Raw genomic sequence first — 25,504 nt, 5'->3', positions numbered from 1 at the left:
AGCTGAGGACGAAATGAGGTAGTAGGTGGCAGGTCATGAAATTTGGGTCTCCAAGTCTTTTCGTAAATTACGTAGAGGAAAGCAGACAATTACAAGTCTAGGTATTCACAAAACGGGTTGCTACGCTGAAGGCGGTCGTTGACACCAAAACAAAGTAGTACCCAAGACGTGGATACAAACTCCACAATAGAAGGGCAGAAAGAAATGGGGTTTGTAGACACGTACAGAACACCCAGGAATCGGGGTTGAGTGGACCAATAAGAACTGCGAAGTCCAAAAGATAGGGACTACGCCAATGCGGAGGAACACATTGTGTCACTGTGTAAAATGTCATGTGACCTAAGAAGAGGGCGGAGCATCACGTGGCGGGTACCAGAAAGTAGACCCGGCTCTGGATAGGTGTCAGAGTTCCGCACCAAGCTTACTGCAGGAGCGCCAACAGCCCTTAGGCAGCGCCCTCTTGCCTGTCCACGTCAACCTCCCAGACCAAGCCCTGCCTTTTTCAGCTATGTATGCCCTTTGAGGGATCCAGGCTTCTCATCTTCAGCCTTCTATGTCCTACTCTAAAGTTGCGCTTCCATTGTTCTGCAGGGGACCCCCATCCTATCCCGGGGGGCCTTTCCTGCCAAACTATGTTGACATAAACTTCTTTATCCCTATACTGAATCCCACTTATCCCAAACAAGATCTTCCTCCTCCGCTTCAGGGACAGGACCGATGTGAACAAGTTCCCTCGTTTCCAAAAACGTCAGAGAAGGACCTATGGCAGCTTTGGTTTCAAAGTTATAATGCATGGTTTAAAAGAGTAAGGAGAAGAAAAGAGAAAGTTGATTACAGGTATCAGGGGAGTCGGGGGAAGAAAAACTGAGGAAAAGGAAGGGAAGGACAAGTCTGAGGAAAACCCACACTCCCACCCACAGCCCGGCCCCTGGAGCAGGAGTGAAGAAGTAGATCGGTTTTGTACAAGAGTTTTTAAAAAATCAAATCACAACAAAGTTGGCTTGGCTTCTTTTGAGCCTCTGGGATCACCATGTCTGTCACTCAGACCAGTCCTGCTTCCCCACCAGACAGTTTCAGCTCTCCAGGGCTTTCACCTGCCCTGCCCGGCATTTCCGTGGAGTGTGAACACGAGTGAGGCTGCTTCACAGTCTAGCCCACGTGTCCATCCAGACTCCGTATCCGCGGGCAGAGAGGGATGGGAGGGGCAGACCCTGCCCAGGCAGTCCTCACATTGGACAGGGCAACAGACGGCATCCCAAGAGTTCGCCCTCCCTTCCCCCCCACCCCAACTCAGGTGGAGGGGGAGCAGCTGTCACCACAGCCTGTGTTGGTGAAGGTTTCGGCTCAGCACAGATCGGACATCAGCAGTGAACCTGGAATGACAGTAACATGCATTGGTGGAGTACCTTACAACTGATACACCCACCACGGACCTCACTGGAGTTAGGATAGAACTGAGTACCACTTTCAAACAGTGAGACAGGCTCAGTTTGAGAGAAGCCAAATGGCTAAAAACAATGTGCTCTGGAGTTAAAAGGGCCTGGCCCAATCACTGAAGTTCTGAAGGACTCTTCTTCTTCTTTTTAATAATTAAGATTCCCGGGCTGGAGAGATGGCTCAGTGGTTAAGAGCATTGCCTGCTCTTCCAAAGGTCCTGAGTTCAATTCCCAGCAACCACATGGTGGCTCACAACCATCTGTAATTGGGTCTGGTGCCCTCTTCTGGCCTGCAGGTGTACACACAGAATATTGTATACATAATAAATAAATAAATATTTAAAAAAAAAAAAATAATTAAGATTCCCCCCACCTCTTTTCCTTGGGAACCCAGTGTTGCTGGATATGGTGGTGCACCTGTAACCCAGCCAGCATTTGGAAGGCTAAGCCAGGAAGCCAATTGCCAGGCCAGCATAAAAAGAATTTCTAAAAAGAAAAAAAAACTTTTAAAAAGAAAAGAAAATCACTTCCCTTACCTGAGGGCATCCAGCATTGGGAGAAGGTTGAGAAGGGCTGTGTCACTGGGGTCACTGAACCAGGATTTGATAGGGATGGCATTGTCTATGGTGGGTAAAATTACAGTTGAGATGAGGAAGAATTCAAGAACCTGTGAGTTTTTCCTTAATATTATTACTTAAAAACCCATACACCTCACCCACCAAGTCATAGCCGCCTAAGTAAACCCTTCTTTTTCCTCAAATGTCAAACTGAATGATTAATAAGCTTCACAACAGTGGAGGCTAGAATTCTGGTCTACCTGCCACTGTGCCTCACTTGAATTTGATAGGGAAGTTCCATTTATAAAACAGACACATGAGCATTGGTACCTCACTTGAATTAGAGAAACAACTTAAGATTCAGATCTGTAGTGCAGCAAGGAATTCAAACTCTGGGACTAGGACCCAGGTCTTCTGCCTCCTAGCTCCTTATATTCAACCCCTCAAGGAGGAGTTAGGGATATATCTAAATAGTATAGTGTTTGCCTAGGATTTAATGTGAGGCCCTGGGTTCCATTTCCAGATCTACTAAACTAAAGAGTCAGGTCATACCAGCCTGTTATTTAAGGAGACCTTGTCTCAGAAATAAAAACTAATAAAATAAGCTAGGCAGTAGTGGCACATGCCTTTAATCCCAGCACTTGGGAAGCAGAGGCTGGATCTCAGTGAATTCGAGGCCAGCCTGGTCTATAGAGTGAGTTCCAGGACAGCCAGTGCTGAAAAACCCTGTCTCAAAAAACCAAAATAATAATAGTAATGACAATAATAATAATAAAATAAAAACTAAAATAGTCCTCAGAACCATTTCCTGGTCCTGCTAGAGCCACCACCTGTCCCCGTACCTGGGTGGCTCCTATAAGCCCCGGGGGAGTTATCCAGGATCACAATGCTGGAGAGGTCACTGTGGACCACAGAGAGGTCTTTGATGTAGCTGCCCAACTCCAAAGTGCAGTGCTGAAAAGCAGAGGATGATGTAGCATACACACACCCATCCCCACTCCCACCCAGGACCCAGGTAACCTGCCTCTCAAACCTGCTTCTGGCTCCTTACCTGTCTATAGTATCTCCTCTTAAGAATGCTTCTGCTATTGTCCAGTTTATCTGCCACAGCAGAGCCGTAAATTTCCATGCTTGCTGTAAACACCACAAGCTCATACCACTGGCTTACCTGAAGTAGATTGGAGAGGAATACAGATGTCATATAAAGTAATCATTCATTTAGACATAATGATTCTTTGCCAGCCTAGACCTTCTGGCCTTCAAGTAAATCAAATGTCTATGAAAATACAAAATAATTTTGAACCCTCCACTAATCTTCCAAACTCAGTGTCTGAGGCAACCAACACCCTCCAGAGTTGAAGATATAAACACAAAACTGCAGGATGCCTATGAAAGAATAGAATTATAAAACTGCAATAAATATACCCCAGCTACTCAAAGCCATTCCCTTACTTCCCTACAGATTCCCTTTACAAAACTGCCCTTATCCTCTGTCCTAGTCGGCTACTCCATTGATATAATTAAACACTGACCAAAGTCAACTCGGAGAAGAAAGAATTTATGTCATCTAATAACTCCCAGATCACACTCTATCACTGAGGGAAGTCAAGGCAGGAACCTTAGAGGTAGGAACTAAAGCAGAGACCACAGAGGAATGCTGCTTACTGGCTGGCTTTCTGCAGCTTGTTCAGTGTCTTCTTACCAACACAGGACAACCTGTCAGAGGTAGCACTCACTAGACTGTGCAACTACCAAGTTGTCCTCTTCTCCAATCACAAAGACACAGCATCTGCTAGGTTCTTAGTTTTGCAGGTATAAGATAATTCATTACTATTTTAATGTAAACTGAATACATTCTTATAATACATATCTATCCTATCAGTTCTGTTCCTCTTGAGGTTCCTATTACAAATCTGAAGCAGAAAATGGGATCCTGCTGTGACAGACCTGACCATGCTGATCTGAGGACAACTGGGGAAGCATCTGAAACTTCTGAAGCTTATTGCTTCACGGGCTGTTGTGGGGAGTTCAGATGACGCTGAGAACTATGCAAAGGAGGGAAGCCTGGTCTAGAAGGTTTCAGAGAGAAACCAGGACTACCAGGGCTGTTTATGTAATACCTTGGATTAAGGATCACAATCTGTAGATACAGCACCTACATCAGGCAGCTCACAACTAGTTGCCTGTAACTCCAGTTCTAGGCCAACACTAGGCCTCCATGGGCACCAGGCATGCATGTGGTACAGACACACATGCAGGCACTCTCATATATACCTTAAAATAAAAATAAAACAACTCATCTAAAAAGAACCTATGGGCCGGGTGGTGGCGGAAATATTTCCTCAGGATTGGCACACAGAAGTTATGGTCTAGAAATTATGGCCTAATTAAGGCTGCATCTTGGTATGTATTTCAAAGTCCTACATCGAACTACTGGTTTTATCAGCATGAAGGCTCCAGAATTAAAGGGATCATGGAGAAAAGTTGAGGCTTGGCACTATGAAAGGCCAGGAAAGGCTACAGATGAAGGTACAGCCTCAGTTACAGTGGAAACCCCAGGACTAAGAGCTCATGAGGTGAAGCTTAGGCTTGGTACCATGGGACAGAGTCAGAATTCCTGAAAAGACACTGGGAGGCAATTGTTCAAAGTGCAACCCCAGTTGCAGCAGAGACCCTAGCATGTCGTATCTGCCAGGACCATGGGATGACCACGGAGACAGTGGCAGATGTGGAGCAGAGTCGGCTGTATGCTACCAATGGCAGAACTGGAGCAGTGAAGCACCCAAGTACCGTAAGTGAGTACCAAATGTCAGACACCGAGCTGAAAGATTCGATTTACACCACTAGATGTTGGTTTCGCTAGGATTTGATTGTAACTGCCCTGGTTCTTCCCTCTTGTAATAAGAAAGTAACCTGGGTGAGAGACTTTCTTACAAAATGTGTGCTATGGCTCTATGAAATAAATAAATCAAAGCATCATACTGGTTTAAAAAAAAGTAACCTGTTCCAGGCAATGGTGGCACATGCCTTTAATCCAGGGGTTGGGTGAGAGTGGAGGTGTTAGTCAGAGGCAGGCAGATCTCTGTGAGTTGGAGGCCAGCCTGGTCTACAGAGCAAGTTCTAGGACAGCTACAGAAACCCTGCCTCAGGGATAAAAAAGAAAGTAACTTGTTTTGTGATTTTACAGGAAGTCACAGTTAACACAGTTAAAGAGAATTTTTTTAAGAGAGCCAAATGGATGAAAGACGAATTTGTATCAAATTATGGCTGTCTATATCCATAGGTGTCAATATAGCTCTCAGAGAATTTTTTTTCCTCTTTTATTTCTGAAACAGGGATTCTCTGTGTAATAACTCTGGTTATCCTAGAACTTGCTTTGTAGACCATGCTAGCCTCACAAAGATCTACCTGCCTCTGCCTCCTAAATGTTTGGATTACAGGCATGGGATATCATCGCTCAGCTGAGACTTTGAACTTTTAAGTGTTAGGATTTTTTAAAGACTGTGGAGCCTTAAAAGTTATATTTTATATTAAGAAATGAATATGAGACTTAGGGGAATAAGTTACAGTTTTGGGAGATTTTTTTTTGTTTTTGTTGCTGTTGTTGTTATTTTGGTTTTTCGAAACAGGGTTTTATCATTTAGCGCTGGCTGTCCTGGAACTCACTTTGTAGACCAGGCTGGCCTCCAACTCACAGACATCCACCTGCCTCTGCTTCCCGAGTGCTGGAATTAAAGGTGTGCACCACCACCGCCCAGTTACAGTTCTTAAGATTGATTTATTTGCATATAGGTATGTGTCCCTGCATAAGCTTATGGCTTTTTATTTTTGTGGAGTTTTTTTTGTTGTTTTTTCAAATTATGTCTCTGTGGGTGTGGGTATTTACATTTGAGTGTAGTTGCCCATGGATGCCACAGGCATCAGATCCACTGGAGCTGGAGTTGTAAGTAATTGTGAGTCACCTGATGCGGGTCCTTGTACACACCAGGTCTTCTGAAAGGGCAACAAGTGCTACCCACCACTACTCATCTCTCCCATCCAAGACTATGGTTTTTAAAGGGACGTGTTATTTTGTCAAGTGACAAGGGAAAGACTGTGATGTTTGGTTTTAATGCCAACTTGCTACAAATTAGAACAACCAAATAGACCGCTCAGTTGAAGAGCTGTCCTGATTGCTTTAAGTAATGTGGGAAGACCCACCCTGAGATTTAGTAGAAACTTCTGGTAGCAGCTCAGGTAAGAAAGCATGATAGAAGGAAGATAATTTGCCTCTTTCTCTGACCTTCCACCATGCTGGCTTACCCTGCTGCTGCAGCTTCCCTCACTGATTTTTTTTTTTTTTCGAGACAGGGTTTCTCTGTGGTTTTGGTTCCTGTCCCGGAACTAGCTCTTGTAGACCAGGCTGGTCTCGAACTCACACAGATCCGCCTGCCTCTGCCTCCCAAGTGCTGGGATTAAAGGCGTGCGCCACCACCGCCCAGCTTCCCTCACTGATGTTACACCACATTTCCAAGCATCTATCTTCAACTAAGGACTAGCAGCTCAGCAGATACCTTCCAAGTTTTTAGTACCAGATTGGAACTGTTGAGATATCTGCCTCATGGACTGAGAAAATACCAAACTGTCAGCCTCTCCAGTATAAGACAATCTCTGGGACTGCTCCAACTGCTAGGGTACCCAGCCTCAAGAACTGAGCATCTACCAGGTTCTTAGCTCTCAGATATGAGCAACTCATAACTATTTTATTGTAAGCTAAATAATATGTATCTCTATCTTTGTATTCTATTGGTTTTGTTCCTCTAGAGAACCCTGACAAATACACCAACTTCTCACCCTCTTCTCCAAATCCCCTAAAGCCCTGAACTCCACAATCATACTTTCATCAAGGTGCCCCCATTAGCTCACACACTCACCACTTCTAAGAAGAAATCCACATGTGGTCTCTTATGTACAAAAAACCGGACAGGATGTTTGTCTATTACAACCTGCAGAGGAACAGGGAAAAGATGAGGGACGTCCTAAGCACCACCACATTGACCTTGCCCCATGCCTACCACCTGCTTTCCTCCTCCTGGCTGATCCTGGTGCCAAGTCTTGCCAAGCCCTAACCCTTAAGACTGGGAAAGAGTTTATGTCTGGACACAGTAAGAGCCATAAGTATTTCATAGCCTCACATACCTTGAGGATGAAATCAGGAGGTGTTCCAGGCCTCACTGTGGGCCGCAGGACCCCGTCATGGTGAGAGTGAATAAGTGTTTCATCCAAATCCAGCACAAGGATCTTCTTCTTCACCTGGGCTAAACCACAATGGGAAGGAATAACACCAACGACCTCAGCCCAAAGCTGGAGTCGACTTCACCTTTGGGTAGCCTTCCCATCCAACATACTCACCTAGTCGATTCCGGGATAAAGGAGATAAGGGAAGGATATCATATCGAACAGTTTGATACTGAATTACCTAAGGATAGCAAAAGAAAGAAGATTAGAACCCCTCATAAGGAAATCTTTCCAGATAACAATAATAGCAAATACTGAACATTTATCATATGCTGGGCACTGTATGTAAGATTCAGGACCTAATATATAATCCTAATAGGGACAGAGGTAAAGTTCAATGGTAAAACACTTGTCTGTCTAACATGCAAGAGACTCGAGGTTCAATGCCCAGCACCATAAAAACAAAATAAAATTCAAGTAACACTATAATTGTCCTTGTTTAATGGATGGTCAGATAGGCAGCAAAGACTAAATACCTTCATGCCTAGGACTGCACAGCTAAACTTAATTAAAAAGAAAACTCCATGAGAACATGAATTTCCTCTCAGTCATGCCTATTTTTTTCAGGGCCTTAAAAACTGTAGCAAGGATAACGAGTTAATAGCAGAATGTGTCCTCTGACCATGGTATTCTGCTACACTGAACAAAGAAACACACAGGTCCCCACCTTCACCTCAAGGGTTCTTCATGGCCATTCCTGTCATCTCTCATTGGGAACCAAGAACCTCAGGCTCTTTTTTTTTTTTTTTTTTTTTTTTTTTTTTTTTTTTTTTTGGTTTTTCGAGACAGGGTTTCTCTGTGGTTTTGGAGCCTGTCCTGGAACTAGGTCTTGTAGACCAGGCTGGTCTCGAACTCACAGAGATCCGCCTGCCTCTACCTCCCGAGTGCTGGGATTAAAGGTGTGCGCCACCACCGCCCGGCTGAACCTCAGGCTCTTAATGAGCAGAGAACAGGACTCCGGAAAGGAAGCCTTTGGATCCCTGATGGGAACAGTAGATGAGGGAATCCAGGGGTTGTCAGGTCAGCTAAGTTCCTCTGGCTAGGGGCCACCACGACTATTTTAACCAGCCACCTGTCCACTTCTGTTTCCACTAGCCAAGTCACAAGTTGTAGTGAATATCCGAGAGTCTCTTTACCCTGGTACCCAGGGCAATGGAGAGACACTGTAAAGTCCCACTTGCCAACCTGACAGAATAGAGAAGGCAAAAGTGAAGCAAGGACTGTGAAAGAAAGGTGAACAGGGACAAGGACATCATCCCTCGTGCCTTCCAACTCTGCTATCCAAGGCTTCTCTAGAAACTATTTCCTAATCCCCAGAGCTTCTGCGCAAGCCTGGCAATTCCCTCCTTTGCTCTTTCCTAACATACAAATGCTCTCCAGTTCGTTCCTAGGCCCTAAGCCACACATTCCCTACTTGAAAACCAAAAGGCCTTCTCTTCTTTAGTCCCAAGGCATCTGCCCTTCTTTTCTCCCTGAGTCTGTGATGAGGGCTGAAACAGCTCGGGTGTCCTGCCCTGCTATCTCGGGTTGCACATGCTGGGCATGTAGGGAATGCTCCAAGTAGCTGCCAGAAAGGGTGTGGGGAAGAAACCAGACTAGAAGGGAAGGGAGGACAAAGGGCTGTTGGGTCAGTGATGTCCAGAGTAGAGCAATTTAGGAAGTAACTGGTCTTCCAATACATGGACTACAGCACTATTCCCAACACTCAGAAGAATAAAATGAGCAGGTAGAAGAGGGAGGATCCTCAGGACAAGGTCAGAAAGCAGAAAGAAAGGATGAGCAGAAGTAGGCACACACAATCATAGGGGTCAGCCTTGCACACCCCCAATCTTTCATGGATCCTACCACTCTTAGGAGACTAGGTGTGCTTACAACCAGGACCACCACCCAGAATAATCTTCACCCTAAACCGGAACGCAGAAGAACTAGAACAGACTGCTAGGGAATGAATGCAAGTGCAAGGCATGCTCCCAAAGCAGTCAGGTCTACTGCCAGTACCAAAGTCTGTCTGGGGGTTCTCTTGACCTCGGCTATCAAGGGTCACACACAGTCCACTCATTCTCCCCAAACCTGACCTTAGGAGATGTGCCTCAGGGGTGACGAAAACATAGGGGCACATTCACCAAGTGATGTTATCTGAAATAAATTTTCCTTGGAGAAAAGTTTGAGGGTGAGAACCCAGAGACGCTTGGGTTCATCCCAACAGTCTCTACACTCCAGGTATCTCTTCCTAACTGCTAAGAGTCTCCTGGAGAAACATGCCCACCTTCAGACGCAATCTCTACAGCTAACAGCCAGGTCTTCTAACGAGACACTCAACTTGAAAGTGCTGCCTCTTACAACGAAAGATGCTCATTATAAAAACCTCTTTTCCAAGGCCGAGGGCCTCAACAAACGCTATAAGTGGTCAAAGACTCTTTGGAGGAGTTCCTTCACAACCAAGGCTTTGCCCCAAGTTCCCATCCCCTGCTACAAATGCCCCCTACACACACTCACCACTGACAAAGAAGCCCACAGCAACAGTTCTGGCTACCAGCAAACAGGTGTTCCCTGCCTCTTGCTTTCTTTAGCAACAACTCCACCTTTCTTAAGGAGAGCACCGTTCTAGCCCCCAAGAGCTGCCAAGTGCTATCCCATCTGGGCAGATGAAAAAAGAAACCAAAACCACAGATCTTGGTTCTTTTCTAAGGGTCCAAATCCTCCTTAAAGGTGCTCTACTTCTCCAGTGGGTAAAGCTCTGGTCAAGGCTCCCTTTCTAGGCCCAAAACAGGGGCCCAACACTATCCAAAATTCCGTGAGCACCGAGGACAGAGGTCCCCACCACTGCCAGCAGCCACACTAACTCACCGTGCGGATCTGCCTCCGCAAAAGGTAAATAAAGAAGCTCCAGAGCTTGGCGGCGAAGGCCACGAACGTGCGCAGCCCCAGCAGACACTGCGTCCGCATCATCCCGATGACCCCGGCACCGCCGGCCCCGGGGCCCCCGCGGCCCAGCTCCGCCAGCCCCCCGGGGGCAGCCCCCCGCCGCCGGGAGGGGGAACGGGGGCCCCGAGCGGCAGGAGAGGCTGCAGAGATGGGTACGGAGTGCGTGGCTCAGAAAGCCACCCCCAGCGAAGGGAAAGCCCAGCGGAACCGGGAGCTGGGGGACTGGCGTGGGCAGCCCGCAGGGGCCCACATGAGCGGGAAGTGGCACCGACGGCTTCGCGTGGGCTGCAGGCCGAAACAGGTCGGGCTAGGACAGGGTCCTCCGAGACCAGGAGGGAAGGGGATGGAGAATTGGGGGAGGGGGTAATGGGGGAGGGGGCTAGGGAGAAGGGAGGGAGGAGATGGGAGGGGAAGGGGGGGGAAAGCGAAGGGTGGCCCTCTGCGCAGGCGCGCTAGGGGTCTGCCCCGGGAAGGGGGCGGGCGGGGGCAGCGGCGCGCGACGGGCCACGACGACTCTTGGGGCCTCTGAGCGCTGGAACTGGGAAGGAGGGGAGGGGGAGCCGAAGGGCGCGGAGCGCTGGGCCGGAGTGGCCTCCCCCTCCCCGAGGTCGGGGTCTCTTAGCCGCTAAAGAGCGGGGCTGCAGCCTCTGCAGCTGGGCTTCCCACTCTGACAGGCGCCATTTTACCGCCCAAAGGGCTCCCTCCTCCTCTCTTCCCTCCTCCTCTTCCCCGCTGACTGTACTTCCGGTAATGACGTGTTTTCACTTCCCCGGGATTGATGTTCCTTCAACTTCTGACGAGGGAGGGTAGAGTTAAGGAGAGCAGAGGCCTGAAGAGGGCTGCAGCGTTGCGCACGCGCGCGGGGTGACTGCTGGGCGGGCCCTGGAGCGGAGCCTCTGAGGGTGTGGGCGGGGCCGAGTGACGTCATTTGCCCCCAGGTTCGGACGTCTTGGGGAGTGGGGCTCGTGCGACCCCAGTCCCCATCCCACTGACAACTGTTCCAACGGCCCTTTCGCCCCTGTCGTAGCGCAAGAAGACTGAGGATGCCATTTCCACGGCTGTGCGCAGAGGCTCTGGAGCGGTCCCTCCGAGGGCGCCCCCGCCCCGAGAACGCGGAACATTTAAAAAAAAAAAAATAGACCCTTGGCTCCAGACTTTGGGGACCATGAATGGCGGAAGCAATCGTAATCGTCCCGCCTCCTTGGTCGTGACGACATCAGAAAGCGTCCGAAGACGTCAGAGATGCTGGACTCGCTGTTGGCCAGCGGTGGCTTGGTACTCCTGCGAGGTGAGGCAGGGAGACGCGCGGGGAGCCTCGGGCCTGGCTGAAGGGGCGGAAGTCTTGAGGACCCTCCGGGGATCCCTGGCTCGGGGTGGAAGTCGCGGTGGATTATGAAGTCGGAGACCTCAGGGCTCTGTGGGATTCACACCTGCTTGGCTCTCTACAGATTCCGTGGAGTGGGAGGGGCGTAGTCTCCTGAAGGCGCTTCTCAAGAAATCTGCACTTCGGTGAGTTATCCCGTGGCTGCTCCTGGTCCTTCCCGGGAAGGGACCTGGTGCCTTCAGTCTACGACATATTTCCCTCGTCTCTGCTTTAGTGGGGAGCAGATCCACGTTCTGGGCTGTGAAGTGAGTGAGGAAGAGTTTCGCGAAGGTTTTGGCTCTGACGTCAACAGCCGGTAAGTGTAATTAGAATGGGCTTCATTCGGACCGCAGTTGGGAAGGGCCGACTTTTCCACAGAAGAATGGACTCTCGGATTGTGTGGAAATGGGATCGTATGACTTGGAACAGTAGAAGTTACAAACATGACTATCAAGGGTCTAGGGACGTTAGGCCCCTGCTGGCCAGCTTGACAAAGGGATACAACACCGATGGAAAGGGACATCCTGAGGCTATTGCTCATAAACAAAAGAGAGCAGTAAATTCGGATATTTTCTGGGGTGACCTATGAAGATATTTTCCTGTAAGAGCGTTCTGGCTTTAAGGCCTGCAGGTTAGTCAACCCAGAAGCTGCCGTTTCTCCTATAGTGATGTCAGCTGTCATCAGTGTCCTTGCAGTCGCTTTGCTCTGGGCCTTATTATAGGTCTCGGGACTACAGATGCAAGAACTGGATTAAGAACACAAAGCCGGGCGGTGGTAGCACACCTTTAATCCCAGCACTCGGGAGGCAGAGGCAGGCGGATCTCTGTGAGTTCGAGACCAGCCTGGTCTACAAGAGCTAGTTCCAGGACAGGCTCCAAAGCTACAGAGAAACCCTGTCTCGAAAAAAAAAAAAAAAAAAAAGACAAAAGAGCATGCTAACTCCAAAGTATAATAGGCTAAAGTAACCTTTGAACAAAACTTTTTTTCTTTTTATTTCTTTCTCCCTCGGAAAAGGACTCTGTTAGGCTTTTTTTAAGCAGTGATCTCATGTGGCCTGGGCTGCCCGGCAACTCGCCCTGCCCCACAATAGCCTCCAGCTCTCATCGGCCCTAGCTCACTCTCCTCCTGTGTGTTAGGATTATGTTGCAAGTCACATTCAATTTATAAAGCCCTGCCCTCGGAAGGCGGATGTGGGCAGATCTCTGTGTGGTTGAAGCCAGCCTGGTCTGTATAGTCTTTTCTAGGCCAGTCAGGTTTACATAGTGAGACTGTTCCTAAATAAATTATATATAATATATATATATATATATATATATATAATAGTATAAATGTAAAACAAAATAAGCATCATTTTAATAGGCTCAAATAGTTGCAGAGTTATTTAAATGATTTTGTCCTCAGGCCCCTTCCATGATTATATGCTAAAAAGAAAAAATGACTTTACATTTCTTTTTTTAAAGATTTATTTTTAGGGGCTGGAGAGATGGCTCAGTGGTTAAGAGCATTGCCTGCTCTTCCAAAGGTCCTGAGTTCAATTCCCAGCAACCACATGGTAGCTCACAACCATCTGTAATGGGGTCTGGTGCCCTCTTCTGATAACACAGACAGAATATTGTATACATAATGAATAAATATTTAAAAAAAATAAAGATTTATTTTTATTTATTATGTATACAATGTTCTGCCTGCATGTGTCACTGCAGGTCAGAAGCTGGCACCAGATCTTATTAGATGGTTGTGAGCCACCATGTGGTTGCTGGGAATTGAACTCAGGACCTCTGGAAGAAAAATCAGTGCTCTTAACCGCTGAGCTGTCTCTCCAGCCCCATGACTTTACATTTTTTTTGGATTTTTTTTTTTAATGTTATGTGTGTGAGTGTCTTGCCTCCATGTATATATGGGTACCATGAGCATGCCTTAGTGCCTGCAGAAACCAGAAGAGGGTGTTGGATCCTCTGGAGCTGGAGTTGTACATGGTTTGAGCTACCACCAAATCAGACCCTCTGCAAAAGCATCAACTGCTTTTAACCTGCTGAGCCTTCTCTCCAGCCTTGGGATTAAAGGCATGCACCAACAACACTTGACAAAATTTTTTAATTAAAAAAAATTAATTTTTAGATTTCTGTAAAACATTTCTAGATAGGGCTTCTCAAACTTTTTTCAACTGTGGTCCCTTATCACCTGAGAAGTTTTTATTTAATATACAGTATTAATGTTACAAATTAAATAGTTACTGATAAATCACTGATGGTGAATGAAGCTCTGTGGTAGGGCAGCATCATTTTTTATAATGTATTATATTTTGTGTATATTGGTATTTTGCTTGTATGTATGTGTGAGAGTGTCAGACTCCCTAAGCAGGAGGTGTAGCTACTGAGTTCTCTAGTGGTGCTTAATTCAGTCATAGAGGCCAGGCTTGCATCAGCACAAGCTGCAGCGGATTGATGGGCTTGTCCTAAAAACAAAGGGAGCAACAGAATAACGTATGAGAAGGCATGAGAGGTCAGGTAGATAAAAAGGTAGCTGACTGTAAAAAGGTCTACGGAGCACAATAGAGGTTTAGATGTTATGCCAAGGACAGTGGGGAGGAGAGTTAGTCACACCATACCTCTTAGAAACACTAGTCCATTGATTATCATGTACAGAATGTATCAGAAAAAAAAAATGCAGCTTGGAAGTGGAGACTAGGCACTAGTTAGTGCAGATCCAGGTTCACTCACTAAGTCCATGTGTACTGAATACCAGACCAGGAGCTATGCTAAGACACTGGTGACAGCAGTGGATGAGACAGTCTGGTTCCTGCTCCAGTAAATCTTAGAAAACAATGGGAAGAAATGACAGAACACTTGTGTGTGGGAGAATCTCTAGAGGAGAGGGAGTTTTTGTTGTTTCTATTTTGTTTTGCTTTGTTTTTTTGAGACAGGGTCCCACTACATATCCCTGGCTGGCCTGAAGCTTGCTATATATATCAGGCAGACCTTGAGCTCACAGAGATTTGCCTGTCTTGACCTTCTGAGTGCTAGGATTATAGACTTGCCCCATGCCTACTTTGGTGTGATTTTTGTTTGTTTTTTTCAAGATAGGGTTTCTGTGTGTATCCCTGGCTGTCCTGGAACTCACTCTGTAGACCAGGCTGACCTCAAACTCACAGAGATCCACCTGCCTCTGCCTCTGGAGTACTGGGGTTAAAGGCGTGCACCACCACCCAGCCAAGATTTATTTTCTAATATTGTGCATGTGTATGGGTATGTGCACATGAGTATAAGTGCCCATGGAAGTAAGAAAAGGGAATCAGATTCCCCTGAAAGACGAGTAAATAGTTGTGAGCCTAGTAGGAACTGAACTCCAGTCCTCCAACTCTAACCCCAGAAGGGGAGCTTAGAACAATTGTCAAAAGAACTTTGAAGGATAGAATTGCCGTTAGGTGACCCTGGACAAGGTTCAAAGTCAACCTTAGAACTTAGGTTATGAGACACCAAAGTCTGCTGTCAGTCACTAAATTCTTTCAGTAGTTAGCTTTCATTAATATATAAGGTATTGGTGAGAATTAAGGGCTCGGTGGTGGTGGCACATACCTTTAATCCCAATACTTGGGAGGCAGAGGCAGGTGGATCTCTGTGAGTTCAAGGCCAGCCTGGTCTACAGAGTGAGTTCCTGGACAGCCAGAATGGTTATGCAGAGAAACCCTGTCTTGAAGAACTTGAAGAATGAATGAATAAATTTGAAAAAATCAGGAAGAAATTCAAGGTTGTAACATGTCTTCCATTTTCCTTTTATAGGCTGGTTTACCATGACCTCTTTAAAGACCCTCTTAACTGGTCAGAAACTGGCGAAGCTGTCCCCGAAGGACCCCTAGGAACCTTAAGAGCCTTGTGCAGGACAGGTCCCGGCCCTGTCACCATTGCTCTTGACTCTCTCAGCTGGCTGTTGCTTCACCTTCCCTGTGTCACACTCTGTCAGACTCTGCATGCTCTGAGCCAGCCAAGTGTCTCCCCAGGTGAGTTTCCTCCTTTGTTGTTTCCCTCATGGAGTTACTCCTGCCAAAGAATGTCACCCCTTCCTCTCCACTCCAACAAGAGGCGTCAGGATCTCCAGTCTGATGCTCTGCCATCTCCTTAACCTTTTGGGGAAAATTGGGGGATGGAGTGTTGGTTGTTGGAGATGTGTTGTTTTAAGACTGTGTGTCTAGCTTGGCATGGTTGGGCACATCTTTAATCCTAGTACTCAGGAGGCAGAGGCAGGTGGATCTCTGAGTTTGAGGATAGCCTGGTCTACAGAGTGAGTTCCAGAACAGCCAGAGTACATGGTGAGACTCTGTCTCAGAAAGCAAAAAGAAGGGGCCAGGCAATGGCATTCCATGCCTTTTAATCCCTGCACTCAGAAAGCAGAGATAGGTGGATCTTTGTGAGTTTGAGGCCACTGTGGTATATACAGCTAGTTCCAGAACAGCCAATGCTACACAAGCACCGTCTTGAAAAACAAAAGCAAAGAAAAAAAGTTGTGTGTTTTTGAGTATGCATACCCATGTCTGTGAGTATATGCAGGTGTGTGTGTACGGGTTCATGTACCTCTACAAATGAAGGCCAGAACAGGGAACTGGTTGCCTTCTCTGTCCTTCTGTCTGTTTCTTTAAGGCAGACTCTCTCCCTGAACCTGGCACTTGAGCTGGATTACAGCATGTACCTGGACACTGGCCTTATTGCATGAGTGCTGGGGTCCAGATCAAGTCCTTATGAGTGTGAAGTAAGAACCCTTAAGTGCTGAACCGTCTCCAGCCCTGGGGAGGGTGGTGCTTGTTTTATTGTTCATGATTTTTTTATATGGAGTCTGTAGTCAAGGGCCACTTAGAACTCTAGAGCTTCTGCCTCCCAACTCTAGAACTGCACCGCCACACCCAGGTCAAGAGAGGTATTGGGGGGGGGGGGGCTGGAGAGATGACTCAGTGATTAAGAGCACTGCCAAAGGCCCTGAGTTCAATTCCCAGCAACCACATGGTGGCTCACAACCATCTGTAATGAGATCTGGTGCCCTCTTCTGGCCTGCAGGCAGAGTACTGAGAATACTGTATACATAATAATATAATAAATAAATCTTAAAAAAAAGAGAGAGAGAGAGGAATGAGGATTTTGTCTTTTTTTTTTTTTTTTTTTTTTTTGCCTGCATGTATGATTGTGCAGCGTGTGCATGTCTGGTGTCTGCAGAGGCCAAAAAAGGACACTGGATTCCATGTAACTGAAGTTTCAGGTGGTTGGTTGTGAACCAGCAGGTGGATGCTGGGAATGTCATTCAGGTCCCCTGGAAGAGCAGCCAGTGCTCTTAACTGCAGAGTCCTCACTCTAGCCCCAGCTGTGTTTGTCTTGTTTTGTTAGCTTCTCTTTATGTTTGTGAGTTGCTGTCTTAGTTCTCTGCTGTTTTGTTTTAAATACAAAGTCTTATGGATATCTTACAACCAGAAAATCAAAGCTGGCCTCAACGGAGTATGTAGCCAAGGATGACATTAAACAACATTTTTTTCATGAGAATTTTATGTGTCAACTGGGGATAGCCACCACACAATCATTTGTTTTCTGCCTTTTGATCAGGGAAGGTTTTCTTGTAATGGTCTCGGTGCAGCTAAATCCTGGTGAAGGATGTACAGGATCTGGCTGGGAGGAGAGCTCTGAGGCCAAGTATAGACCTTGTACCACCATGCAGTGTGTAAGCTGCCAGTCTAGAACCCAGGGCTTCTTGGATGCCAGGCAGGCATGCTTAGTAACTGAGCTACATCTCCAGCCTCTCGTTCACTTATTTTACAAATGTAAATACAGGCAATGTAAGGAACTGCTTTAAATAATAGAAAATAAAGACTGGCCCTTACAACTGAGTCATTGCCTTCTAGAAGCTTGTTCTCATCAAAGGTGCAAAGAAGTAAACATGGAGAAAATGAAGCTCAGCACCCTCTTGGCCTCAGGACACCCACATCAATAAAAATAAACTTTTTTTTTTTTAAATTAGAACTGACTGTGGTGACACACACCTTTAATTCTAGCAAATACTAGGATTTTGAGTTCAAGACCAGCCTGATCTATATAAATTGAAATCCTTGCCAGCCAAGGCTATCTAGTGAGATCTTGTCTCAAAAATAAATAAATGAAGCTGGACAGTGGTAGCGCATGCCTTTAATCCCAGCACTCAGGAGAGAGAGGCAGGGGGATCTCTGTGAGTTCAAGGCTAGCCTGGTCTACAGAGTGAGTCCCAGAACAGCCAGGACTGATACACAGAGAAACCTTGTCTCGAAAACTCAAAATAAATAAGTAAGTGAGCAAATAAATAGATAATAAACTGTTTCAAATTAGGCAGTCCAACAGGACAGCTCGTGGGTAAAGACACTTGTCGCCAGTCTGAGGAGCTTTACTCAAGGCCTGAGTCCCATGTGTTGGACGAAGAAAAGATTTCTAAAAGTTACCTCTGATCTCCGCAAGTATGCCATGGCACATACACTATGGAAAATATACATGCATACATAAACACTCACAAAATAAATCTAAAAAATAAAACGTGCCAGTGTTTGGCACAGTGTACCACACTGTTAATGTCCAGAAAAGAAGGAAGACTACCTGATACCCACAACACACAGGTAGTTCAGTAACTGACGAGGCTATAAGTTTGTGGACACGAGCTAAGAGTGCTTGTGTTGTGCTGAAAGGTGGAGGTCTGGTCCTGTCAGGTCTGAATTGGATAACTAAGGTGTGGGCCAGTTAGGCACAGAGCAGTATGGTGAGATAGGAAGACTGGCCGAGATAGGTCCAGTTATGGTAGGACGTGGACCTCTCCTTCCTTCTCCTCACTGTTTACTCCTGGGCCTTCACCTAATGCTGCTGTGTGTCTTTTTTTTTTTTTTTTTTTTTTTGGTTTTTTGAGACAGGGTTTCTCTGTAGCTTTGGAGCCTATCCTGGAACTCCCTCTGTAGACCAGGCTGGCCTCGAACTCACAGAGATCCGCCTGCCTCTGCCTCCCGAGTGCTGGGATTAAAGGCGTACGCCACCACCGCCCGGCCTGCCGTGTGTCTTTCATGTTCTGCATTTCTTGTCCCTATCCAGGTGCTGACCCCCTAGTAGAGCAGGTACGAGTCCTGGGCCTACTACATGAAGATCTTCATGGTCCTGGCCCCATAGGAGCGCTGAGCACCCTTGCTCACACAGAGGTGACTCTGAGTGGTAAAATGGACCAGACTTCAGCCTCCATCCTCTGTCGAAGGCCCCAACAACGTGCAACTTACCAGGTCCGGGAGACGACACAGAAGACTGGAGATCAGGATCAGCACTAAGGGCCAGTGTCTTAGTCAGGGTTACTAATGCTGCTAGTAAAACCATGACCAGAAACAAGTTGATGAGGAAAGGGTTTATTTGGCTTACACTTCCATGTTGTAGTCCAGCACTGAAGGAAGCCAGGCCAGCAACTCAAAACAGGGCAAAGTTCCTGGGGGCAGAAGCTGATGCAGAGACTATGGAGAAGAGCTGCTTACTGGCTTGTTCATCATGGCTTGCTCAGCCTGCTTATAACATGCAGAACCAGCAGCCCATAAGGGACTCCCCACCCACAGCAAGCTGGGCCCTCCCCTGTCAATCATTAATTAAGAAAATACCCCACAGCTGGATCAAACAGAAGTTTTCTCAATGGAGGTTCCCTCCTTTCAGATGACTCTAGCTTATATCAAGTTGACATAAAACTAGCCAGGTCAGGCAACATGATGGGAAGAGCAATAAAAACTGGTGTTCAGGGGGCTGGAGAGATGGCTCAGTGGTTAAGAGCATTGGATGCTCTTCCAGAGGACCCGGGTTCAATTCCCAGCACCCACATCACAGCTCACAACTTCTTCAGTTCCAATTTCAAGGGGATCTAACACCCTCACACAGACATGCAAGCAGGTAAAATACACATAAAAACTCATGTTCACTTGGGAGGTAGAGGCAGGAAAATCAGGAGTTAAAGGGTCCCTCGTAAGCTCGGATCCACCTGGGCTATGTGATACATGAGATTCTGTCGGTGGAGGCAGGGAACCTGATCCAAATACTTTCGTGTTGTTGATTTGTTTCATTTTGTTTAAGGCAAGGTCTCACAGTATAGCCCTGGCTAGCCTGAAACTTGATTTTATCTTATTTTTTTAAAGACTAGGCTAACTTTGAACCTACAGAGATCCACCCAAGTTCTGAGACTAAAGACATGTACCACCATGCCTAGCATCCTGTGTTTATATTTTGTGGTGCTTGGAGGATCAAACCTAGGTCCTTAAATGTTTTCAGGACGCACACTGCCATTGAGCTGTGTGGCTGGTCCCGTCCCTGTGTTTTCTGTCATTTACCTCATTGAGTCTTCACAGCTGTCCTATGAAGGAATTGCTTACCCTTGTTTTTAGACTGGAAAATAAAATGCAGGCGTGTTAAAATTTAAGTCACTTACCTACGTAATAAACAGCAAATGAAATAACTAGGATTTGAACTCCGGGTTGCTTCAGCTCAAGAATCTGTTAACTAGCCAGACATAGCGGCACACACCTTAAATCCCAGCACTTGGGAGGCAGAGGCAGACGGATCTCTTGAGTTGGAGGCGCAGCTGTTCTAATAGTGAGTTCCAGGACAACCAGGGCTGGAGAGATCCTGTCTCCAAAAATTAAAGACCCCATTAACTTAGCCAATTAAGGAGGCTGTCTTTTTTGAGACAGGGTTTCTATGTAGCTTTGGAGCCTGTCCTGGAGCTAGCTACTGTAGACCAGGCTGGTCTTGAACTCACAGAACTCCTCCTGCCTCTGCCTAAAGGAGGCCGACTTAGAGCAAATAAATGATGGATGTTTTTCTTTCCTAGACTTGGTGGTTCTCTATCCTTCCTGACTTCAGCCTGGATCTCCATGAGAGGCTTCCCCTCCATTCCAAGCTACCCTCCAGTCACACAACTCAGGTATCTGAAAGTGGCAGAGCCAGAACCAGGTGTGAGCTTGCGGTCTGGCAAATAGAAAATAAAGCTAGAGATGTTAACCAGGTGATGGCAGTGCCCGTTTCTAACCCCTTACTGACATACATGCCGGCGAACATAAAATACAAATAAAAATCACAAAGGAGCCAGGCGGTGGTGGTGCACGCCTTAAATCCAAGCACACAGGAGGCAGAGGCAAGCAGAGCTCTGTGAATTCGAGGCCAGCCTGGTCTACAGAGCAAGTTCCAGGATAACCAGGGCTACACAGGGAAACCGTATCTTGGAAAACCCAAATAACAAAGGTCAAGGCCAGCCTGGTCTACAGAACTAGTTCTAGGATAGCCAGTGTTACACCGAGAAACTCTTGTCTTTGGAGGGGGAGGGGGGAACCTAGATATGTTGGGAGTCTGGAGTTGGAAAGTAGGACTGATCAGCCACAGCACTTGTTCCTACAGGTGGATCCCACGACTCATTTGACCTTTAACCTTCACTTATCCGAAAAAGAAAGAGAAGCCAGAGACAGCCTCACTCTGCCTTTCCAGTTCAGCTCTGAAAAGTAAGATTGGGCTGGGACCTTAGTGTCTGGATCACAGGAAGGTGGGGTGATGGCAGGTTATTGATTAACCTCAAGATTTTATAGGGGCTGAAGTCCGCCTCCAGAGACAAGTCCAGGGAGTGGTTCTACCCACCTAGACACAATTCCCACCATGATACTTCTTTCCAGTAGAGCTATGGTCCTGGCTGAGCCAGACCAGATGGGGAGGTGGCCCTCTTCTCCAGGTAGCAGTGCCCAAACTGTAACGTACATGGGTGTGGCAAGGGCTGGTTCACAAGGGCTTAGGAAGTACCTCTTGCTCTGAGCCTGGTGTGTGTATGTGGGTATAAAGCAAGACTGGAGGATCTTTGCCTTCCAGCTCTAAGGACTGGGGTTTGTTAGAGCAGTCCCTATTCCAGGGCCTAGTGGGACTTCAGCTTTGATTACTCTGGAACAAGACACTGTCCCCTAGAAGGAACTCTCCAGACCTGACTCATCGCCACCCTCATCTTTGCTTCTTCCTTCCTCAGACAGCAAGCACTGCTGCGTTCTGGCCCAGGCCAGAAAACTAGCCACATCTTCTATGAGCCAGACGCTTTCGATGATGTGGACCAAGAAGACCCAGATGATGACCTAGACATTTGACTAGACAGGAGAGGACTGTGGCTCAGAACCATCCTGTTGTGTGCAGACTGGTCCCTGCCCTCCCTCTGTTGATTGTCTGTGGAGGTCCTGTCCTGTCCTGCCAAGGAGTAGCGTCTAGTTGGGGCAGAAAGTGTAGTGAGTGTCTATAGCACGAGAACAAGAAACCTCCCTCTTCCCATGCCTGTTTCTAATAAACCAGATATATATATGTGTGTGTGTATATATATACAGATATATATTAATCTAAAATGCTCCTTGGTAGCTACTTGGTAGGTGTTGGGGGTAGGGATGGTGAGATGGTTCAGCAGGTAAAGGTCCTTGCCACAAGCTTGATGACCTGAGTTCAATCCCGGGAACCCACAGAAAGGTAGAAGGAGAGACCCTGCTCCACACAGCTGTCCTCTGACCTATACATGCACATGTAGCATTTGAACACACGGGATAATGATCAATGGAAAAATTGTAAAGTTGGGGGAGAATAGGTAAGAACCTGAGTCAAGGCATTAGGCCTAACAAAATAGGGGCACCAGCCGGGCGGTGGTGGCGCACGCCTTTAATCCCAGCACTTGGGAGGCAGAGGCAGGTGGATCTCTGTGAGTTCGAGACCAGCCTGGTCTACAAGAGCTAGTTCCAGGATAGGCTCCAAAACCACAGAGAAACCCTGTCTCGAAAAACCAAAAAAAAAAAAAAAAAAAAAAAATAGGGGCACCGCTGGTACTCGGTTCTGCTGCTGCTGTGGGTACACTTTAGTGCCAAGTCCTGTGCAGGGATCTGGGTGTGCAGAAAGGAGGCCTGAAGAGATGCCTAATTTCCAAAACTTAATTTTTATTACTGTACAAAAAGCACGCCCACCCCATGTTTCGTGTCTTTTCCCAGTCCCTCCCCTAACTGCCCCCCCAAGAACTGTACATGGTGTCCAGGGCTGGCGTGACCGGAGGTCTTTGTCCCACACCTTGCCGCAGGCTGAGCACCCCACCTCACACATACTCCTTGGCAGAATTCGACTTAGGGTAGGAGCGGGGTGCACGGTATGCGGTTTTGCTTTCACTGCCAGGACAGGAGCAAGAGAGCAGGGCACCTCCCAGGAGGACCAGAGCAGACCCTGCCCAGCCAATAAAGATGGCAGGCCCAAACTCGTACCTGTGAAGAAGAGAAAAGATTGAGTCAAAACTCAGGCTTCATGTCTTCCTCCCTGTCCCAAGTCCACAGATTTGTCTTCCTAGAAGACTTACTTAATATTCATGGGCGTCAAGGGGTTGTAAAAGTCTGTGACAATCTGATGACCAATCCAGGAACATGCTACCAAGGCAGCAAGACCTAGAAAGAGAAGAAAGATTCTAGTATTGGGTGTCCACACCAAGACCTTGGCAATGCTCTCTGGGTGTGAGAGTGAGCCCTTGGTCCCACCTGCCACGATGAAGACAATGCCTCCAGTCATAGCTATACGGGCCTTCTTCACTTTATCATCTCCCCCACAGCGCGTACACTTCATGCCCATCGTGGCGACAAGCATGGCCAGGAAGCCCAACACCAGGGACACCACCATTAGGGCTCGAGTGGCCTGCAAGGCCGCTGCAGAGGAGGAAAGAAGAGGTCAATGCTGGAAATGGCAGGTAGCCTTATGATGGCGCCAACCTGAAGGCTGCACACCGCGCCCACTAACCCCTGGTCTGCAGTGTGCCAGTTGGGCTCCACCGCCAGCCTGGGGACCCCTCGGTCCACCACAGGCCTTAGGCAGACAGTTCCCGCCCCCATCCCGCCACCGCGGCCGTCCTGCTCCCCGCCCCGCCCCGCGCTCCAGAACTCGCCCGGGGCGCCGAGGTTTCGATGAAACCGCGCCAGGTAGGGGGAAGGGAGAAAGGGGGCAAAAAGGAAGTGCAGGTGGCGGCCAGGTCCCTCGTTTGAGCCACACCGGCCGGCGCGTGTCCTAGCTCCGGCCCCACTATCGAGGCCACCGGGTTTGTGGCTTCAGCTAATCAACCGATAAGATTAGAGGCCACAAGTGCGGTCCTACGTCTAACGAGGGCACGATTCCGAGGCCCTAGGCACCTCCGTCCCGAACCTCCTTTGTCCCAGAAAAAAAGCATTAGACAGACCACTGACTGCACAGGGTGGCGGGTGCCTCTTCCCAGGACTCCCCCGCTTCAAGCCGGGCAGAGGGGCGTGGGCGCACGTGCAACTGCCAGGTTCCAAGCCCTCTTCCTCCTGGTCCCACCGACTGGGCTCAAGGCATCCACTTCCTCCTCCCTACCAACCCCGGGGGCCTGACCGTGCGGCCTCGGCCCTGCCCTACACCCAATCCCGCCACCTTGACTCCGGGCACGTCCGCCCCGTCGGTCCCGCGGTCTTACCCGGCAGGGCGAGCACCGAGTCGTACATTTTGCAGCTCATCATGCCGGTACTCTGCGTGACGCAATCCATCCAGAGTCCCTTGTACATGGCCTGGGCTGTGATGATGTTGTCGCCCGCATAGGAACTCATCTGCCACTGCGGGATGGCAGTGCTCGCTATCAGGCCCACCCAGCCAAGCATGGCCATTGAAAAGCCCAGAAGTTGCAGGCCCGAATTGGCCATTTCCGTCTCAGAAAAGATGGGACGCTCCGGGAGGGCGACCCAACAGTAAAACAAAATCTGGGAAGCAACACAAGAAAATTTGAATGGAGATTTAAGTCACCCCAAAATAGGGGAGGAAAAAAAAAGTTCTTTTTGGCCGGTTAACTGCAAATCTTGTTAACCGAGGTAAACACAAATCGTCCCCTCCGGTGAAGCGACACTCTCACAGCAGAGGGAACCTGCTTCGCCCGAAGGACTGGTTCCAGACAAAAGGGGCCCCGAAGGCCAGGCGGTTCCCTCCGGCGTGCTCGGAGACTACCCAAAGAAGTGGAGGGGCCGTTAGGGCGTGGCCCCCAGCAAGTATGCGGGCCCCTGGGCCCCCGGCTGCGGTGCACCCGAGCGAGCTGGGCGGTGATCGGCAGGTGCGGGCGAACAGGTGCGGCGCACCTGAGTATATGTAGGGTGTCGGGGACGCGCTCCGCAGGCCACGGGCGCGCGGGAGCTGGGGCGGGACCGGAGGGGCAGTCGAGGGTGACCTGACGTCACCGAAGGGACACTCACCTGAACCGGAAGTCTTGGCCCCCACCCCCTCCTTGTCCAGGTGAAGAGGAAGAAACCTGAGCGCCAGTGTCACGCCCCTTCGTTTGCCTGGCTCTCACTGCCAGTGGGAAGTAGGGGCAGGCTTCGCAGAAGTCCCCGGGGTCGGAGTCTCACCCCTGCAGACTCCAGGCTACCCCTTCTTTTCCATACAGGTGCGCCTGGGTCGCCGCGGAGCCAGTGCCCACAGACGCCCCTGGAAAGGCTCCACACTCCCTTTTCCCTGCGGGTTTCGGCGCGGACTGTTTGTCTAGCCCTACTTTCGCCTCCACTCTCAGCTCCTTTGTCTTCAGCCTCCTACCATGGCTTGTGCCATCTTCAGGGCCCCTTACCCATTACAGTAAAACCAGCCCTGCTACCCTTTCTAGGAATTTCTGCTCCACAGACGTGGTCTAGCAACCCTTGGCTACACTGCTCAAGCCCTCCACGTAGGCCCTCCACGAGGCCTGGCTCTCCACAGCCCCACATCATGCCTGATCCCTGAAGCCAGTGGTCACAGGACTTTAATACCTGAGCCGGTCAGTGTCTCCTCCAACGTCACGGCGACTTCTGCCTGAAGGAAGAAAACAGAGCCTCTCGAGGATGAGGAGTAGCTAGCATAAGACTGGGGTCAGAGTCTCTGCCACACCCAGTATTCCCCTCCCCCAGTGGTTATTTCCAGTCTAC

General features: G+C 48.4%; 3 protein-coding genes across 4 annotated transcripts; 1 reads left to right on the top strand and 2 right to left on the bottom strand.

Annotated features, from left to right (window-relative positions):
* Positions 1-952: 952 nt before the first annotated feature.
* Positions 953-10,703, bottom strand: Ctdnep1 (CTD nuclear envelope phosphatase 1). The gene is made up of 8 exons (XM_057774937.1): positions 10,118-10,703; positions 7,385-7,451; positions 7,172-7,290; positions 6,907-6,978; positions 3,045-3,161; positions 2,836-2,947; positions 1,973-2,057; positions 953-1,373 (listed from the first exon to the last, which is right to left on the bottom strand). The coding sequence occupies exons 1-8, from the start codon at positions 10,217-10,219 to the stop codon at positions 1,313-1,315; spliced, it is 735 nt and encodes a 244-aa protein (XP_057630920.1). The 5' UTR covers positions 10,220-10,703; the 3' UTR covers positions 953-1,312.
* A 22-nt stretch (positions 10,704-10,725) lies between these two features.
* Elp5 (elongator acetyltransferase complex subunit 5) lies at positions 10,726-21,890 on the top strand. 2 transcript variants are annotated; one of them, XM_057774936.1, is made up of 9 exons: positions 10,726-10,942; positions 11,223-11,483; positions 11,644-11,704; positions 11,794-11,874; positions 15,339-15,556; positions 18,639-18,820; positions 20,401-20,493; positions 20,964-21,064; positions 21,574-21,890. In XM_057774936.1, exons 2-9 carry the CDS (start codon positions 11,438-11,440, stop codon positions 21,686-21,688), a joined length of 897 nt encoding a protein of 298 aa, XP_057630919.1. In that variant the 5' UTR covers positions 10,726-10,942; positions 11,223-11,437; the 3' UTR covers positions 21,689-21,890. The 2 variants fall into 2 exon arrangements, with proteins under 2 accessions (XP_057630919.1, XP_057630918.1); XM_057774935.1 differs by lacking the exon at positions 10,726-10,942 and having other exon boundaries at positions 11,054-11,483.
* Positions 21,891-22,551: 661 nt separating this feature from the next.
* On the bottom strand, positions 22,552-24,692 carry Cldn7 (claudin 7). Its single transcript, XM_057775900.1, has 4 exons — positions 24,040-24,692; positions 23,096-23,260; positions 22,921-23,005; positions 22,552-22,828 (listed from the first exon to the last, which is right to left on the bottom strand). The coding sequence occupies exons 1-4, from the start codon at positions 24,260-24,262 to the stop codon at positions 22,666-22,668; spliced, it is 636 nt and encodes a 211-aa protein (XP_057631883.1). The 5' UTR covers positions 24,263-24,692; the 3' UTR covers positions 22,552-22,665.
* Between the last annotated feature and the right edge of the window lie 812 nt (positions 24,693-25,504).

Source organism: Chionomys nivalis, chromosome 7 (genome assembly GCF_950005125.1).
Source record: "Chionomys nivalis chromosome 7, mChiNiv1.1, whole genome shotgun sequence".
Classification (NCBI taxonomy): domain Eukaryota; kingdom Metazoa; phylum Chordata; class Mammalia; order Rodentia; family Cricetidae; genus Chionomys; species Chionomys nivalis.
This window is presented reverse-complemented; position numbering and strand designations above follow the sequence as displayed.